Below are 19,743 nucleotides of genomic sequence, written 5' to 3'. Positions count from 1 at the left end.
GTCAGACCATCCATGGTGCATATCTTAAAATATTTCAAACTTTGCCAGGATGCAAATGGATCAGATCGGATCATAAGTGACCCGTCATAATCCAGTTTCTTGTTTGGGTTCTAATTTTAGACCCAAATCCAACTCAATAGAAGATGGATCGGATCGAGTCAGATCCATTGCTACAATTTTTGATCCAATGGATCATTTGGGTCGGATCGGATCCATGTATAATCCAGACCCAATCCAAAAAATTCGAGTCCAATTTGGATCTGAGTCGGGTCCGATTTGAGCCCACTCAGACTTTCAAAAATTTTGCACACTTACTTTAATTGCATAGAGTATGCAAATAACATATGGTAGATGATCCGAGCTAAAAAAAATAGGGTTTGAGCTTGGCTTGTTTGTAAACAAAAAGCGAGCTTGATTGTGGGTGTATCTTTTACGTGAAAGGGATTTTCTTTCATGCGAAGGATCACCCATCGGTGGCTTTTAGATCCAAACAGGCCCATACATGACAGAGGTCGATCGCTTTGAGTTCCATGCGGTGCGTGATCCAACGCGAATCATGCAAAGGATCGTGAATCCTTCTTTTTTTTTTTTTTTGCTAAAGAAGGGGGGGGGGGGGGGGGGGGGGGGGGAGGAAGGGACAATCCCACCCCCGCGTAGCAGCCCCCACTGGGCCCCCGCCCCGCCAGGAGAATGTTCGATGCGGGCAGAAATGGCCGTGTGTTGGGCACCCCGACCGGTTTTACTCATACCCTCCCCACCCGTAGGCCCGGCTCAGCTACTCCTCTGAGCTCTGGCTCGAGTCCCACGTATGAGTACGTCACACCCGGCACCACCCCGGCTACTAGCGGTTCAAGAGCGGTCCTACACCACAAGTCCAAGCAGTGGCCAAAGTAATGAGCTTCGGTCCACAATTTAATCGTCGCCGCAGCGATTCGAACTTGGGACCTTATGGTTAGAATTGCTGCCGAGTACCACTAGGCTACCACCTTGGTGGCTAATCGTGAATCCTTCTTTCGCGCGAAAGCAACTACCGGATCCGTTGGCTCGTGAGAAGCTCATTGATAGCTCTAATCTAAAAGCAGGGAGTCAAGTGAGCCAAGAGCATCCGAAGGCTGGACCCGTCACGACACGAGGCTAGCCCGATCCGAACCGGCCCACTGCCGCCCGGCACATAAATTTCCCTTTCCGCGACGAAACCTCTCAGGCTAACGCCCGGCCCTGCAGGTTCCTCTCAAAGCTCCACGCTGCGAGCCTTAGGAGCGAATTTTGGGGAACGCGGAGAGATTTCTTCACCGTTCCAACCCCCCTCTGCCGTGAAATCTGGTAGGTTGTTTCTCCAAATTTTCGACGAATCGCCTCTCTTATGCTCTCTACCCTTCGAAAGAATTTCTTCTCTTTGGGATTATGGCGTTTTTCGCGGTTTTTTGATTCGGATATGAGAATAATTTGGCTGATCAGTTTCAAGACTTCAGCTGTTCATTTTTTTATGGTTTTTTCACTTCTTTTCAAAGATCGAGGTTTTTATTTAAACCCTAACTGGAGAACTGTTCTACTTGGATAGCCAGATCTTTTTCTGGGTTTTCGGGATTTTATGTTTCTCTTTTGGGTGCTAAACTGAATCTGGACCGTACAAATCTGCAATCAAATTGTTGTATATATTGTTCCTCTCACCAATTTTTGCTCCGTTTCTTTTTATCGAGTTCTCATTATTATGAAAATACGACATAGAAATCCATTTTCAATTTTCTGAAGATTTGCGTTGCCTCTGTGAATCTAGTGATATGTCATAGGAAGAACCCATTTGCTTCTGTCCCTATTATGGGTTCATCTCAGAAGTCCTTGCAAACCCTAGCTCAAGAAAACCATTTTTCTGTTGATCATATAAAAACCTGACTCCTATTTTTATTGTCAATATTAAATTTTGTTAGTAAGGAACAAAAGTTTTGAAAGAGACATTCTTTTTATTTTTTAGAATTAAATATAGATAATACGCGATTTGGCTAATTACTTGGTTCTCTATGCATAGAATCAGTATATTCAAGTTCTAATTGCAATCTTGAAAATTAACCACAAAGTAATTCCTGGAGAGAAAAAAGCAAAGAAATGTTGGGTGGTCTATATGGAGATCTCCCTCCCCCTTCTTCAACACCTTCAGCTGATGAAGAGAAGAGCAGTAGTTCAGCTGTTTGGTCGAGTAGTACCAAAATGGCACCACCTACACTGCGGAAGCCATCTTCCGTGTTTGCTCCCCCTCAGACTGTGTTGAAGAGCCAGCAATCCCAAAGCAGGGCTAAAACCTCGATCACACCCCAGATAAAAACCCCGAGTTCTTCAACCCCTCCACCATCATTGTCGGATAATGACAAAAGCCCATCATTTCAACCGGCTCTTGTAGGGCTCACATCTACTGTGATTGAGGAGTATGATCCTGCTAGGCCAAATGATTACGAGGAGTACAGGATGGAGAAGAAGAGGCAGGCTATGGAAGCGGAGATGAAGAGGGAACTTGAGAGGAGGCGCCGGGAAGAGGAGGAGAGGGAAAGGGAGAGGGAACAAAGGGAACAGGAGGCTGCAGAGAGAGAGGAGAGAGATTATCAGTCTAGGTCTTCATCATTAAATATTTCTGGCGAAGAGGCATGGAAAAGGCGTGCTGCCATGAGTGGGATGGGTGGTGTTGGCCCAAGGTCACCTTCTCCACCACCAAATGGAGAGGGATTCAGCATTGGGAAGTCACGTTCAGCTGGGTTGGGTGTTGGTGCAGGTGGGCAGATGACTGCTGCCCAAAGGATGATGGCAAAGATGGGCTGGAAAAAAGGCCAGGGACTTGGGAAACAAGAGCAAGGTATTACCACTCCTTTGATAGCCAAGAAGACCGATAGACGAGCTGGGGTGATTGTGAATGCTAGTGAGACTAAAGGTGATAAGAAATTAAAGAGTGCGAATTTTACCAGCCCTCCAACTCGAGTCTTACTACTCCAAAACTTGGTAATTGAGCTTTTCTTCCTTTAATATGAATATATTTTGAATCATTCGATCATATCCCATATTTGGAGTATTTATGGCCAATTATTTTAAGATCATTCTGAAGATTTGCGTTGCCTCTGTGAATCTAGTGATATGTCATAGGAAGAACCCATTTGCTTCTGTCCCTATTATGGGTTCATCTCAGAAGTCCTTGCAAACCCTAGCTCAAGAAAACCATTTTTCTGTTGATCATATAAAAACCTGACTCCTATTTTTATTGTCAATATTAAATTTTGTTAGTAAGGAACAAAAGTTTTGAAAGAGACATTCTTTTTATTTTTTAGAATTAAATATAGATAATACGCGATTTGGCTAATTACTTGGTTCTCTATGCATAGAATCAGTATATTCAAGTTCTAATTGCAATCTTGAAAATTAACCACAAAGTAATTCCTGGAGAGAAAAAAGCAAAGAAATGTTGGGTGGTCTATATGGAGATCTCCCTCCCCCTTCTTCAACACCTTCAGCTGATGAAGAGAAGAGCAGTAGTTCAGCTGTTTGGTCGAGTAGTACCAAAATGGCACCACCTACACTGCGGAAGCCATCTTCCGTGTTTGCTCCCCCTCAGACTGTGTTGAAGAGCCAGCAATCCCAAAGCAGGGCTAAAACCTCGATCACACCCCAGATAAAAACCCCGAGTTCTTCAACCCCTCCACCATCATTGTCGGATAATGACAAAAGCCCATCATTTCAACCGGCTCTTGTAGGGCTCACATCTACTGTGATTGAGGAGTATGATCCTGCTAGGCCAAATGATTACGAGGAGTACAGGATGGAGAAGAAGAGGCAGGCTATGGAAGCGGAGATGAAGAGGGAACTTGAGAGGAGGCGCCGGGAAGAGGAGGAGAGGGAAAGGGAGAGGGAACAAAGGGAACAGGAGGCTGCAGAGAGAGAGGAGAGAGATTATCAGTCTAGGTCTTCATCATTAAATATTTCTGGCGAAGAGGCATGGAAAAGGCGTGCTGCCATGAGTGGGATGGGTGGTGTTGGCCCAAGGTCACCTTCTCCACCACCAAATGGAGAGGGATTCAGCATTGGGAAGTCACGTTCAGCTGGGTTGGGTGTTGGTGCAGGTGGGCAGATGACTGCTGCCCAAAGGATGATGGCAAAGATGGGCTGGAAAAAAGGCCAGGGACTTGGGAAACAAGAGCAAGGTATTACCACTCCTTTGATAGCCAAGAAGACCGATAGACGAGCTGGGGTGATTGTGAATGCTAGTGAGACTAAAGGTGATAAGAAATTAAAGAGTGCGAATTTTACCAGCCCTCCAACTCGAGTCTTACTACTCCAAAACTTGGTAATTGAGCTTTTCTTCCTTTAATATGAATATATTTTGAATCATTCGATCATATCCCATATTTGGAGTATTTATGGCCAATTATTTTAAGATCATTCTGAAGATTTGCGTTGCCTCTGTGAATCTAGTGATATGTCATAGGAAGAACCCATTTGCTTCTGTCCCTATTATGGGTTCATCTCAGAAGTCCTTGCAAACCCTAGCTCAAGAAAACCATTTTTCTGTTGATCATATAAAAACCTGACTCCTATTTTTATTGTCAATATTAAATTTTGTTAGTAAGGAACAAAAGTTTTGAAAGAGACATTCTTTTTATTTTTTAGAATTAAATATAGATAATACGCGATTTGGCTAATTACTTGGTTCTCTATGCATAGAATCAGTATATTCAAGTTCTAATTGCAATCTTGAAAATTAACCACAAAGTAATTCCTGGAGAGAAAAAAGCAAAGAAATGTTGGGTGGTCTATATGGAGATCTCCCTCCCCCTTCTTCAACACCTTCAGCTGATGAAGAGAAGAGCAGTAGTTCAGCTGTTTGGTCGAGTAGTACCAAAATGGCACCACCTACACTGCGGAAGCCATCTTCCATGTTTGCTCCCCCTCAGACTGTGTTGAAGAGCCAGCAATCCCAAAGCAGGGCTAAAACCTCGATCACACCCCAGATAAAAACCCCGAGTTCTTCAACCCCTCCACCATCATTGTCGGATAATGGCAAAAGCCCATCATTTCAACCGGCTCTTGTAGGGCTCACATCTACTGTGATTGAGGAGTATGATCCTGCTAGGCCAAATGATTACGAGGAGTACAGGATGGAGAAGAAGAGGCAGGCTATGGAAGCGGAGATGAAGAGGGAACTTGAGAGGAGGCGCCGGGAAGAGGAGGAGAGGGAAAGGGAGAGGGAACAAAGGGAACAGGAGGCTGCAGAGAGAGAGGAGAGAGATTATCAGTCTAGGTCTTCATCATTAAATATTTCTGGCGAAGAGGCATGGAAAAGGCGTGCTGCCATGAGTGGGATGGGTGGTGTTGGCCCAAGGTCACCTTCTCCACCACCAAATGGAGAGGGATTCAGCATTGGGAAGTCACGTTCAGCTGGGTTGGGTGTTGGTGCAGGTGGGCAGATGACTGCTGCCCAAAGGATGATGGCAAAGATGGGCTGGAAAAAAGGCCAGGGACTTGGGAAACAAGAGCAAGGTATTACCACTCCTTTGATAGCCAAGAAGACCGATAGACGAGCTGGGGTGATTGTGAATGCTAGTGAGACTAAAGGTGATAAGAAATTAAAGAGTGCGAATTTTACCAGCCCTCCAACTCGAGTCTTACTACTCCAAAACTTGGTAATTGAGCTTTTCTTCCTTTAATATGAATATATTTTGAATCATTCGATCATATCCCATATTTGGAGTATTTATGGCCAATTATTTTAAGATCATATTTGGTCTTTATTTGCAATATATTCCTTTCTGCAGTTAATTATGATTCTTTTGTCTGAATATTTGTAATAGGTTCCTTTTGAGTCAGAGATGAAACTAACTTAAAATTGTTTTGAAACTTCTGCATTCTTAATGTGATTGGGCAATGAACAGTAGGAACAACAGGCAAGTTACTGTGTTGTTTACAATAACAAACTCCAAATCAATAACCCGAAAATTCTATCCTTATAAGGAGCAGATTTTGACAACCGTCCATTACCATTATCGGAGCTTATATGTAATCTGTTGTCTTGCCATCTCTCCATGTTGATATTTGAACCCTATTTTGTTGTTTCTTCACATATGTTTATTACAAGATCCTTCAGTTTAAGCAGATTTCTATTTACTTCAATAAAGGATTAATATTAGTGCATTTAACAAGGTAATACTATTATGCTCATTGCACTGGTGCTCTTGTTGGTGGCTCTTTTAGTTGCTTGAATCAATATCTATTCATGGGTTAAAATATACAATTTGAATAAGACAATTTAGTTTCGTAATCTAAGCCAAGTAGCCAACAATGACAGCACTTTTTTGTCCAGTTTTGATGGGAACAAAGGAAAAACCATGCACATGCCTTTCAAAGAAAAGCACATTGGATACTATAATAGCAAGAAACGATTAGAATCAAAAATGAAAAATTATTTGTTGTTTTTCAACCAAGATTGTGTAGTACTATTAATGTTAATCTTTAATTATGCATGTGAGATAATACCATTTTATCATGCAAATTCGTTGACAACTAAAAAAGAATCTCATTTTTAGATATCATTTGCTCTCAGCTTGAGCCACATTAGCCACGATAACTGGGACTTTCTTTTGTTAGGAACAGTTAAAACGTAGCCGTTCGAAGAAACCCAATGCATTATTAGTAGTTGATGAAAATCACAAATTTTAGAACCAAGGTCCAAATATAAGCTGTAGGCTCGATGAAAGAATATCAGCCATTAATCCGATAATATCATTCTCAAATCCGTATCAGAATCAGCTTGTGAGACATAGGTTCCCAGTGTTCTAATCATACTTATGGAAGATATACTCCCTCACATTTTCATGCTGAACTCCAAATGAATGGTTGAAGGCATAATTTTATATCTGGCGATTTTTGCCGTGAAACTAAGCCACCGCCACTATACTACATCAATCTTTGTTTTTCTTATTTCAAGTGAAGATAAATGATTTGCAAGAACCATAATTCATGCTCTAATGCTAGTCAATAACAGATGTAGCACAATATCTTGGCCGAAAGAAAATCAAATACAAGCTATGGAGAGGACATTGTTATTTTTTACTCCATCAATAACTGGGATCAAATAAATATATTTCTCATGATTGAAACTAGATTGCTGACAATAATTAACATGTATGTGAAGCCATTCATGAAAAAAATGTACGTCAGCTTCCTAGTCTAAATGCAGTACAAGATTATTTTAGGGGAAAACCATGTAACTTATGCCCTCATGGAAAGTTATAATGGAATAAATTTATCGCAGATTGTAGTGATTTGTGTGCTGGTCATGATGGACCAGAACATATTCTGCAACTACATATCACTGCGTGGCATGATGTGGTGCTATTGCATGCTAAGCACTTGCATGGCATAGTATAGAAAGTGCTTGTGCCAGTTTAACAAGGCATGGGTACTTTAATTCTTGATTTAAGAATCATAATATAGAATTTGGATTGATAACGCTAAAAGATATCATGATCTTGACATTTGTTCAAAGCATAAACCTTTCTAATATTTATGAATGGAGAGAAACTACATTAACATGTCAAGCTTTTGGACCCTTGAAGCAATTCAATTCAATGTGAGATTGTGAGGATACAGTCAAACATTGACTTTACCATGAGAGAAAAATCTATTCCTTGTTTTTAGGCATCGATGATGTTTGAGGACCAGCATGGGCATATGTTTAGCCTGATATTGGTCGTTTTAAGGACACCTTGAGTACTTAAGTATAGCCGAGGATCCTAATTATTAATTTTTGTCTAGCTTTTTTGGAGAGGTCCTTGGTTATTACAAATAGTAACATAACGGACCCGATCCACGACCCATATACGACTAGGAGACATTACAACATGGGCCCCTTTTGAGGTTGAGCATGAGCTCGTCATGGTATTTATGATTGGATTTATCTTTTGGCAAGGATGCTAGGGTGGGGGGAGTATGTAAGGGCCCATGCAAGTATGTGTTTAGTCCTATATGTGCTGGGAGTATCTTAGACATTTAAACAAGATCAAGGATCCCAAGTTATATCTTCTAGCTAACTTTTTGGCTGGGGTCCTAGGTCGTTACAAATTGTATCCAAGCCAACTCAGCTCGCAACTCATATGTGACTAGGGGACTAATGTAGTCTCAGGACTCCATTTTATACATAGTTTATATTTTTTTTATTATTTCTGTGTTTTCCATCCAAAGCCATGTTTAGGCTTGAATTTTCAGTCGAGTCATGTACAAGGACTGTCAAGCAAAAAGGGTCCACTTAGGTGTGACAGAAAGCCTAATCCAACCACAAACCACTACACTTAATTGCTTGAGCCTTGGCCTTTCTTCAATGCCCACGACCATCACTCATCTCTAGGAACGGAGGATGATGGGTGAAAGTCTTGAAGATAGAATTGTGCATGTGAATGTATGGAAGAAGGGAAGAAGGAAGTTAGGAAAAAGAACAAAAAAAATTAATTTTAAAAAAAAGTTACTGTTCATGGAACAGTAATAGGCTGTTGGACGGAAGATAAGGACGAGTGGAAGAAAGATAAGGGCTATTGGGAAAGTTGTTGGATAAGGATTAGTGGAGAGGTTATAGGAACCGTTTTGGAGAATTTTGGAAAATTGTTCAGCTGTTTTGGCGCTGATAAAAAGAAGGGACAACAGCCATTAAAAAAAAAGAAGAAAACCTTGAAAGGTGAGTGCCACCGCAGGCGAAGCCCTAAAAAATCCTTTTTTTTCACTTTCATCCTCCTTCTTGACCTATTTCTTCTTGAAGCCACCTTCTCGACCCGTCATCCTTTGTCTTGATGCTTTGGTGGAGCACGGCCTGAAGATTGTCATTGGATTGGAGGGACTAAACTCGCAGAGGTAATTATCCGACTAGTTTTAACACCATCTTTTACCCAACCCTCGTTTCTTCATCCATCAATCATTATCTCTACCCATCATCATTACCATCATCGTCATCTATCACATTCTTGGAACCCGAGTTTACTGGCAGTATTTTTTTTCATTGTTCTGTTGTAGTTATTTTCAGTTTGTTGCACTAGTTATATTTCATTGATTAGGCTTCATTAATAAGATATCTATTATGTTCTATTTTGTGTTCACATACCTCTATGATGATCTTTTGGGATGAAGAGCATTTGCTGAAGTGTCTAATCAATCGCACCATAATTGACTATTATGAAATCAGTCTACACCTATAGTAGTCGATTATAGGCTCACCATGGACACTATAAGGCAAGCCCTTTTATGACTGAAATATAGCCGATCGTGGTGATTGTGATATGACTTTTGTGATTACATCCTTCCCCTATCGAGGATGATGGAGCTTAAATGGGGGAATATGTGAGGACTCATAAGAACGTGGTTAGTTTCTATACTGTTTGTGTGTTAAGGAGATCTTGGCTACTTAAACAACGTCAAGGACTCCAATTAATAACTTCTAGCTAGCTTAAGGTTTGACTCATTACAAATGATATTAGAGCGAGCCCGACATATGATCCATATGTGATTAGGGAACACTGCAACATGGGTCCTTTTGGACTGACCATGATCCGATTGTGGTGTTTTTGACCAGACCCTTTAGTGAGGATGCCAGAGCTTAAATTGAGGGGATTGTCTGAGGACTCATGCAAACGTGGGTTTAGTCCCATGTTGGTTGTATATATGGAAGATCTTAAGTGCTTAAACAGGGCTAAGGATCACAAGTTAATAACTTTTGGCTAGCCTTCTTGGTTGAGCATGGATTCCATAAAAACTTCGAAATCAAGTATTGCTTGGACGAGAGTAGTAATAGGACGGTTGACCCCTAGGAAGTCCTTGTGTTGCACTTCTTTTGTGTGTGAGGACCCATGCAGGTGTGTGTTTAGTTCCATATTAGTTGTGTTCTAGGAAAGTCTTGGGCACTTGAATAGGACCAAGGATCCACCAAATTACAATTTCTGACTAACATTTTTCGGTGAGGTCTTGGGTCATTACATGATGTATCAGCTCAAACAATGGTAAAGTCAAAGCATTGTGAAAGAAAAATGAAATACATACAGTTATTTCAAGGGAAAGTGTTGTAGCCCATTCGAAGTGCATTTTCAACACTGCAGTATGCTGATTTGGTGCTCCGATGGACAAATTGAGGTTTAAGGAAACAATCATCATTGCCTTACCCACAATTTAGCCAGCAAAATATTTTGTGTGACCTTCATGAATCCTTCTGTACAGTTTCTTATTTACGAGAGCTACATTTGTATCACTGTCAACTTTTAAAATTTCTTTCTTGCAAGTCTCATCTATTGTTTTTGTGCAGTTTGTTGCAAACATATCTCATTTCTTATTGGGTGGCCCATATTTTATAGATCCTAGCTATACTTCTGCCATCTTATGAGTTCATTCATAACTTTGTCCTCAGTGCAACTTTGCTTCTTCATACTGCTTGTCTCTTACTTGTCCCCAAATAGTTTCTAGTTCTCATTCCCCTATGTTAGCCTTATGTTCTTGAACCCACTATATTACTCCATCTCTGTAGTTTATACTATACAATGTTGTTTCTTTGTTGTTTCTTGATTTATTTTCTTGATTAAAGGGCATTTGTCGGTCGTTGTGACTCTAATTTTGTAAGATAAGATCCTCTCTCTTTCTCTGAAATCTTTGTGAAGGTGGATAACTGCATTGTATCCTATTTCCATTATGTTTACAATCAACATTTTTTATATGTTTTTCCAGTCGTCGTGACTCTAATTTTGTAAGATAAGATCCCCTCCCTTTCTCTAAAATCTTTGTGAAGGTGGATAACTGCATTGTATCCTATTGCCATCATGTTTCCAATTAGCATTGTTTATTTGTTTTTCCAGTCGATTGCATTTTGTGTATTCCTTTTTCATTGTGCTGATTTTAGACTCTCACTGAGAGTCCCTATACAATGTAAGGCTCTTAATTAAGCATGCGTGTTTTTTTTTTCTTTATAGTTTATCTAATTAAATAAGATGTATCATATGAGAGTGGCTTACATGATTGATTGGTCTGAATATCAGAATGAAGTTTAATTGTGAGGAGCTAAGAGATGTTGCGACCTTGCTCTTGGTATAGGCTACTGACCCAGGAATTCACGTTTTTAGTAACAGCTAGTTCTAGCACAACTCACTCAAGATCTTCTTCTTCTTCTTCTTCTTATTTCTGCAAACAGCTATATTCTTTGTCACCATTATTGTTTTTTAGATCTGATCAGCGTTATTATTGTTGCATTTCAGTTCTTCTCTATAGATTTGTAAATCCATTGTCACCACCATTGTTTCTAAATCTCTCATCATAATCTAATTCATGTGTTCTTAAGTCTTTACCTCTTTATTGACTAATACAAACTTAAAGTGACTTTATATGGTATCCTTCTTAAGTCGTCATGACACTAGTCTCTACCATCTTGGCTAGTTCCTTCTATTTCATCACCAACTATTGTTACTTCACTTCTTCTACCATGCCATTTCTGCATTTAACTTTTTCTAGTCTTTAGCTTTCTATTTCTGTTTATTGTTTACTTTTTTTCTTAGTTTTGTTTGTGCATGTGTAGGTGGGCGGGTGGGTGTGTGTGTGTGTGTGTGTGTGTGTGTGAGAGAGAGAGAGAGAGAGGTAGTTGGGTTTGTTTTGAGATTTTGCTATCTTTCACACTCCTCACTACATATAGAGGAGAAGGGGAGAACTATAGCCTAAAGGTGGCTGTATTGCAGAGAAATAGGAAGGAGAGGGTCTTGAAGGGTCAGATGGCCTATTTAAGAGGATTTGAGCATCAGTCCAGGGGGAGTGGGAAAGGAAAAGAGAAAAAAGGGAAGAAAAATGTAGTAAAGAGAGAAATTACGAATTAGGAGAAGCAGAAGAGAAGCGAAGGCGAACGCACAGAGAAGAGACAAAAGAAATGGACTAAGGAGCATAAGAGAAAGAAGGAAAAGGTCACCCACCCTATGGTAGCTCTTAGTGGCTCTATCTTGTCAACTAAAATAGGTGCTGTTCGATATTCTGTTTACCTTTTTTTCTTGCTGTGATGAGCTTCACCAGTTTTCGAGGCGATAAAGCTATATAGTTATGCGCTCGAAAAAAATCTGCAGATTTTAGATGATTTAGGGAGTTGCTGATTCTTGTCCCTGTATCACCCTTTCTACATCTCTTTTGTACTTCATAACTTTAACAGGCTTGAGGATCAACCTCTAAAATGTTAATGTTCTCTCGTTGACTTTCAACAGGATTGTCTGAAGATTTCCGATGTGAGAGTAATTCTAAAATGCTTTTTACAAATCTAATCGTGGGCTATCTGTAGATCAGTTCAAAGGTCTACAGATGCAAAAGTCCAAAAACTAGGCTAATTGCAGCAATAGGAAGGCTAGATGTAAATAAGGTAAGGGCAAGAATATGGATTTTTTTTTTCTTCCAGTAGTGGAAGGAAAATGGATCAAACTAAAATTGGTACTAAGCAATTTAGGAATTATACAATCGAATAAATATTAATCAAGCTCTCAAAGGGAAAGATTATACCTCACAAAGAATATTTTGAACCACTACTTCACTTTCTAGCGAAGAAAAAATCAATATAGAGGCAGAATTAGCAAAAATGGATGCCAAAAATGCAATTAATGTGTCAAAATTAGTTAGGGACAGGCTTCGTCTGAAATGTTGATAATCGGGTGCTAATGCGATGTCACCGACTGGATGCTGACATGATCGGATTAAAGCTAAATGAGTCGAATTCGGGTTCGAATGTTAAATTGGGCAGCAGGTCTGATCAAGGCCGAATTGAACCGAGATCTGCAACTTCTTTGATGCCCCAATAGTCCTGATTGCTTGTGAAGAGGGTGGTGGAGGCTTCTTTCGTGGTGACAAACGGTAGAGCTCGGTGGAGAGGAGATGGGGAGTTCGGTGGTGAGAGGGGAAATTAGCAAAGAGAGGTGGGAGATTGACAGTGGGCTGCCTTTTGGCACTCGAAGAGAAGACGGCTGAAGGTTGACGGTGCTCGGAGATGGAGATGCCATGGAAAAGGGGAAGACCTCGACCTAGTCGGTGAAGGAAGGTCATAGATGGGATCATCTCGTAGTAGGGAGTGAGACGACGAGAGATCGGGGAGGGGGATCGCGTGGGCGTGGGCTTCTACTGCTAGAAACGACTACGAAGGGTTAGCCAGGACTCAAGATTGTGGCGGTAGGGGAGAGGAAGTTGTTGCTGTAGGAGCAAAGGGTGGCGAAGGAACGGGAGGTGAAGATTCAGCCATCGACCGCAATGGGGAGTGGCTTCGATATAGGATATCGTTGAGCTTGTGGTGGGCAGCCTCATGAATGTTCTCGTCTGATGGGCCGGCAAGCTCACGGAGGAGGACGACAGTGGGTTGAGAGCGAGAGGGCTCCGATGGTGGGCTGCCGGTGGTTGGGATGGAGATGGGGATCAAGGAAAACAGGGGATCAGTGAAAAAATAAGGCAACAATTTTTTTCCCTTTTTTTCCTTTTTTATCTTTTTTGTTTTTTGGTGTTGATTCGGTGGAGCACATATCTCGAGGTGGTGTTGGAGCGTGGAACGGTAGATCTATGATTTGCAAAGGGTGGTGCATTGGGTTGCTGGGGCTGCAGTGATGGTGCAACGGAGATGTTATGATAGTGTTGGTGGTTCAAGCTTTTCTTTGATGCCAACTAATGCATGATAAGTTCGGGATGTAGGGAGAATAGGATGCTTTGATACCAAATTGATGCAGGACTGGAGGAGAGAGAAGAAGAAGAGGGGAGAGAAGAGAAGGAGAGAAAGAAGGCTGAGGGAGAGAAAAACTCAACATTCTGTATTTTCAAATCTCAATAATGCAAATTTTATTCACCTAAACTCTAATAAGAGTCCGTATAAAATAAAACATTGGAATCCTCATAAAATTCTAATTCTAGACTACACAAAATTCTAGTTCTAGAGTCCTCACAAGAATAAAATTTTTTAATTTTTATATTTGCACCTAATAGAAGTACATCTTGATTTCTTTTTGGACGGTCTTCTGTCAACTAGGTTAGTGGTAGCCATTGCTGCCCTCCCACATGTCCCATCTGAGGCACAAATAGGGAAAGAAAATGAGAAAAGAAGTAGCGTTTAAGCAGGCTTGGTTTAGGAAGCCCCGGCAAATTAAGCACTAAGGCAGCTGCCTAGGTGACTAGATAGCCACCTTTAACAACACTGCGATGTTGAAAGTTCTAATACGTTATACATATAATTGGAGTTGAATGTGACAAACAAGTAATGTTCCCTGTCTGTTATTGTCTTATCCTCAATTAAGAATGTTGTGGTCCAAATTAGCTAGCATATCTAGGGAGATGAGAGTCTCAATCATTATCATCAGTATTCACCCCGGGCCACCAAATCCCTTGCTAAATGATCATTGACTCAGTCATGCTGGGGACATCTACTTTTGACCATTTATTTTTATAAATTCTTTCATCAATACCTTAATTAACTTATATCTTGACGCTTTTTTCTCTAGTTACAATCTGTTCTATCTGAATTTCCAGTTACATATTAAATATGTGCTTGATGGCTTATGGTATGAAACTAGCCAATCATGCATCATGAAACAAATCATTTTTTTTATTGCTTTTTTATTCCTAAGGTGCATCTTCCAATCAGTGCACTGGGCTGAAGTCTAATCCCCCTTAATTGCATATGTAGCGGTTAAAGTGCCTGCAATCTTTTTCATTGCTTGGACAATGTAGAAAGCACAACTTTTTCATTCAAGGGTTTGATAAAAGGCAAAACACCTGATCTGATTATTTTATCCTGGTCCAGATACAAAGGCACCATATATCACATAGATTATTTTGTAAATATCGAAATATCCATTATTATACTTGTTGGTCTTCATTCCCAAGCATTCAATTAATGGATAGGTAACAGGCAGACAATACATAAACTATACCAGACTATATATTTTTTCACTTTTATGTGAATGCGGTCAATGATACAGAAATATATAAAAAATATGTTCTCCACTTTGCATTGTTCCACAAGAAACTTCTGGAAGGATTCTGAATTACAGTGGCCTGTATGGGTGAAAGACTTACGAATATGAATTTATTATGCTTGTTGGACTTGAAACTTCATGGTAAAATGTTTTAAACAAGTAATATATTCTGTAATTTTATGGTAAGTGCTAGCTGCTTTTGCTCCCAAACTGCGTCTTCAAGACCATGTGGTGCCTGGTTTGAGGATTGGCATACATAAATGCATTAAAGCTAAAGAGTCGAGCTACTTGGCCTAATGTTTAAAGCTGTTGTTGTTGCAAAAACACTCACCATTGTGCATTCATCTAACACATAAATCATTCATTAGAACTCTAAAGAAAATTTTGACCTGATGACAAATTCCCTAGTGATGAAGGTTACTATTTTCTGAAATTAAGTTACTAGAAGGGAAAAGATAGAAAAAACAAGAAGGAATTAACTTTTATTGTTATTATCTGGTTTCATATCTGCCAGTGAAAGCAATCAACAGCCTACCATAATCTTGAGATTGGTGCATCGCAAAAAAGTTAATAGTAAATAATAAAAAATAAAGAGTACAAATTACGGAGTTGCTATAACTTTTTTTTTTTGTTCTCATATTCCAGGTTGGGCCAGGAGAGGTGGATGATGAGCTTGAAGATGACGTTGCTTCAGAATGTGCCAAATATGGTACTGTTACACGTGTCCTGATATTTGAGATTACTGAGCCTAACTTCCCAGAAGATGAAGCTGTCAGGATCTTTGTGCAGTTTGAGAGGTCGGAGGAAACAACCAAGGCATTAATTGATCTAGAAAGCCGATTCTTTGGTGGTAGGGTGGTGCATGCTTCATTCTATGATGAGGAGAGGTTTGGGAAGAATGAACTGGCTCCTGTTCCTGGAGAAATTCCTGGTTATCCTTGAAATGGATTGTGTGATGAACCTTGACCAATGCAAAGAGTGAGGATACCATTATAATTAATTACCAATACCAGGAGTGAGGATTACCATTATAATTAATCATTGCATTTTGTTCAAAGCAGTACAAGTGTGAGGCAAGATCTTTGCGACAAGACTTGCAGCAATGCTCATCAGCAGTTCATATCGATCACTGTTGTTGCAGGTCAAAATCTTAATTCTATAATGTAACTAATCCTCAGAGTGCTTGTGTGTCCCCAATCAAGTCTCATGAACTTATGGAAGTACATGATGATTATGCTGATATTGTATTGGATGCATTAACAAGACAGCTGATTATCTCACGGTATCTGTCAACATTGTAAGAATAACAGCTGGGCATCATTTGCTTGCGTTCTTCTTAAAGCTACTGATGTCTTATGCGAGCAAAGAAGTGGGTTATCTTCTTAAGTTCTTTTTGTGATCCTAATTATATAAATTTTTGGACATAATTCTCTCTCTTTCTGTGTGTGTGGCGTGCCCGTGCGTGCGTGTGCATGCTTGTGTGATTTGGATTTTGCAAAAGCTTGGCTTGTGAAAGTTTGGTTATGGCCGACAATTTGGTAGAACATCTCCAATTTCTTCTCCTTTTTTTTTCCTCAGTGCATTTTTTCTATTGCGTGAAGAAATCTCTAAGACCAGGAATAGCAAACTCCTACCATTACCTCCAAAAAACTACCATATTCTTCTCCTTTTGTTTTCCCTTCTTTCTATCCTTCTATCAGGGCTTACATGTATAACATTTGTGAAATGCAAGTCCATGATAACAAACAGGTAGATCCCGCAGTAGCACCCAGCTAGTGCCAGAAATAAATAAATAAATGATGTTCAATCATGGGGTGGTGTGCGAGCGGAAGAGTTTTCTTAGAGTAGGAAAATGTATTTGAAAATGCTTGATATGTACGAATGTTTATGAAAGTTAGGAAGTTTGCAATTTTGATGCTCTCTTTCTGATTGGGGATTCTTGGAGAAGTGAAACCTCGGCAATGTTGTCTGAGGTGAAAATACATTTCTGTTTTTTTCCTTGCGGACGGTGGTTGTGAACAAATATCTAGGATCTAATATTATCTGAATATTATCTTAGCCTTAGCTCTCAAGATCAAGGATCCAATAATATCTAGCCTCAGTTATCAGAAGCTAGAATATGTTAAAACAAGTTCTTCTCCAGTTGAATCACATCTATAGATTTGCCTTTATACTGGGGTCAAACTTTATGGAATATGAAAAAAGTACAAATATAGAACATCTAAACATTTTCATGTGCCTCCTTGATTTTGGGGATGAAGTTGCATAGACTATGAATTGGTTGACAAATGAATATGGTATGATGACTGTTGCTACAGATAGTTGGTACGACCAAAGCACGGAGTGGGAAAGGTTGCTGGAGGGCTCGGTAGTTAGTGCTTGAGCTGTGCAGAATGGTAATGCATCCAAAACCATATCGGGAGGTTGAGGTCGTGCATAGGGTTCCTATTCGTTATCGAATTTGGCTAGAAACAACAAAAATGAAGAAGTTCTTTTGTGGGAGAGTGTCTGGTAGGAATCCTCTGATGCTTAAGTCAGAAAGACACTCAAAGAATAGTGGAGGTTTAGAGAACGTTAGCACGATGGTTTGTTAGAGCTCTAGAGCACTTATCTATAAGATCCTCCTGTGAGGGGATTGCACAAGCGAAGGCCAAACGTCTGTAGTCGGAGAATTCAGGCACATGGGTCAACCGTGTTTGGCAGACCACCGCATGTTCTGAGGATGATGCGCAATCATTTTGCACCATATCATGCCCTGCGTATTTCATAGGCATGGTTTGAGAAACTACCCATGATCGTGGTTGAGGTGTTGCCAATTGTGCAGGAATTTTGAGATTCAAAGGGTTGTTGGCATGCTTCTTAGGCTTGCCACGTCGCGGACCCTGATCGGCGGATTAGAGGCTTTATGGAGGGTCTAATTGGCCAGACTTCCATGTGAACTTTGATTGGTTTTGAGGTATATTACTTGCCCTCCGCTTTCAATACCAAGCTAGACTTGTTAGCTCAGGTGGTGGAAGTAGTTCTGTTGATAAGACCGACCAACCGAGGTAACCTATGAAGCCGAGCCAAGCGGCGGGTTCGTACCCTTGTGGCTGTATTTTCAGCTTTGGTGTGGAGATTTTCTCGATATTGAATTTATGAAAGGCATGATTGTCTTCGCTATTTCTGAAGCGCTGCCATTATGGAGGGAATATCTGCGCAACGATTAAACGTTTAGGGAACAGTGGTGATCTAGGGGATCATCTAAAAGAGAACGCTTGGGTGATGTGGCTAGGGTAGGTGAGCCGTTGTGCCATCAAGGAACATGTTGCATACCTGCATATTGTCCACCATTTCAGTGCTAATTGCGGTCGGCCATTGCCTTGAGGGGAGAGCATCCACCCAAGTATCTCTCATAACATACACACATTCTCGTCCCTAATCAGCCATCTTGTGTTGGCTATCACCATCAGAGCATGCGCACATATCACCCTCTAAATGGAGTTGTTTTTGTTGAGGTCCACGGGCCATACTCATTGCAACAAATTTGTACCTTAGTTAATTTAAGATATGATTAAGTTGGCTTGGGTAAAGTATTAGCAGAGCCAGAATTGGGCCCAAAAAGGTAATGCGTCTATCTTTGAACCATAGTGCATGCCTAAAATGCCATATTGGATCCCCAGTGGGCATGGATCCATGGGTCTTATCGACAGCGCCAGTCAAACTCCCCAAATGGGAAATAAGTCCTCAAATCTCCAATGAAAAGGACTTCTTCCTTCTTATTTAAATATATATTATTTTATCTATCTTATTATCCCAGCTTATAAGCCTTTTATTTTTCTTGAGAAATGGCTCAAAATTTTAGGAAATTAATCTTATCAAATAAATCATGAGTCAATGATGAGGATTGGATTCCAGTTAGAATATATCTCGTGCAAAATATTTAGCTTAGAATTTGCATTCCCATTCTTATGATTGTGGAGAAATGGAAAAGATGTTCTTAGATCCATATATCCTCACTTCATTGCTGGAGCTCTTTTGAACTAGGGGTACAAATAGGTCAGGTTAGACTGGGTCATAAGTGATCCCGACCCAACTCAGTTCCTTGTTGGGGTCTTAATGTTGGACCGAGACTCAACCTAATAGAAGATCGGATTGGATCCATGGCTAAAATTTCTGACCCAACAGGTTATTCGGGTCAGATCTGGCCCATGTATAAGCAGGTCGCAACCCAAAAAAAATAGGTCTGGATTGGATCTAAATCAGGACTGGGTTGGATCCATGTACTTGTCATTCATTGAACTTGATTTCTTTTGCAATGAGTGAAATTACAGAAAGCAGATTATGCAGGACCATACTAAGGTCTAGGAGAGAGAGCGATGGAGATTTGCCGATTTGGGAATAGTCACAGACGGGTCGGGACTCGGGACGTAATAGGTTAGAGGAATAGGGAGTTAGAGACCTTTAAGTAGGGGTGGCAAAATATGACCGGACCCGCCAACCCGACCCGTGTTCGACCCGCCATAAACAGGCCTGGGTTTGGCCTAAACAGGTTTGGGTCGTAAACAGATTGACCCGTTTAACCTATTTATTAATTGGGTCGGATACAGGTTTTAGATATCTGACCCATTTAACCCGTATAACCTTTTAATATATGGGCCTCATTGGGCCCAATTTTATCCTAAATAAAATAGATGGAGGCTAAGATCCAACGGCTGGGAGGGGAGATGAGATCACCAGATGAAAACAGTGAGAAATCCCTAGAGCTCCCGGGTTCTTTCCCTCTTTCCCT

The 19,743-nt window shown here is 40.5% G+C and overlaps 2 protein-coding genes across 4 annotated transcripts; both read left to right on the top strand.

Annotated features, from left to right (window-relative positions):
• Window positions 1–1,188: 1,188 nt before the first annotated feature.
• LOC103695964 (DNA-damage-repair/toleration protein DRT111, chloroplastic-like) lies at window positions 1,189–16,399 on the top strand. 3 transcript variants are annotated; one of them, XM_039132585.1, is made up of 3 exons: window positions 1,189–1,323; window positions 2,076–2,985; window positions 15,618–16,399. In XM_039132585.1, exons 2-3 carry the CDS (start codon window positions 2,104–2,106, stop codon window positions 15,912–15,914), a joined length of 1,179 nt encoding a protein of 392 aa, XP_038988513.1. In that variant the 5' UTR covers window positions 1,189–1,323; window positions 2,076–2,103; the 3' UTR covers window positions 15,915–16,399. The 3 variants fall into 3 exon arrangements, with proteins under 3 accessions (XP_038988513.1, XP_038988512.1, XP_038988511.1); XM_039132584.1 differs by having other exon boundaries at window positions 1,190–1,323; window positions 2,027–2,985; XM_039132583.1 differs by lacking the exons at window positions 1,189–1,323; window positions 2,076–2,985 and adding an exon at window positions 4,274–5,657 and having other exon boundaries at window positions 15,618–16,358.
• On the top strand, window positions 2,992–4,630 carry LOC120112754 (DNA-damage-repair/toleration protein DRT111, chloroplastic-like). The gene has a single exon (XM_039132586.1). It carries the CDS (start codon window positions 3,440–3,442, stop codon window positions 4,343–4,345), a length of 906 nt encoding a protein of 301 aa, XP_038988514.1. The 5' UTR covers window positions 2,992–3,439; the 3' UTR covers window positions 4,346–4,630.
• Window positions 16,400–19,743: the final 3,344 nt, after the last annotated feature.

The sequence above is a fragment of the Phoenix dactylifera genome, chromosome 12, assembly GCF_009389715.1.
Source record: "Phoenix dactylifera cultivar Barhee BC4 chromosome 12, palm_55x_up_171113_PBpolish2nd_filt_p, whole genome shotgun sequence".
Lineage (NCBI taxonomy): Eukaryota > Viridiplantae > Streptophyta > Magnoliopsida > Arecales > Arecaceae > Phoenix > Phoenix dactylifera.
Note: the sequence above shows the minus strand (reverse complement) of the source record. Positions and strands in the feature narration are given on the sequence as shown.

Excerpts from the sequence above, each read along its gene's own strand:
- LOC103695964 (XM_039132585.1), top strand. The coding sequence starts at position 2,104 with ATGTTGGGTGGTCTATATGGAGATCTCCCTCCCCCTTCTTCAACACCT. Across the intron at positions 2,986-15,617 it reads TCTTACTACTCCAAAACTTG|GTTGGGCCAGGAGAGGTGGA; the intron begins GTAATTGAGCTT and ends CTCATATTCCAG.
- LOC120112754 (XM_039132586.1), top strand. The coding sequence starts at position 3,440 with ATGTTGGGTGGTCTATATGGAGATCTCCCTCCCCCTTCTTCAACACCT.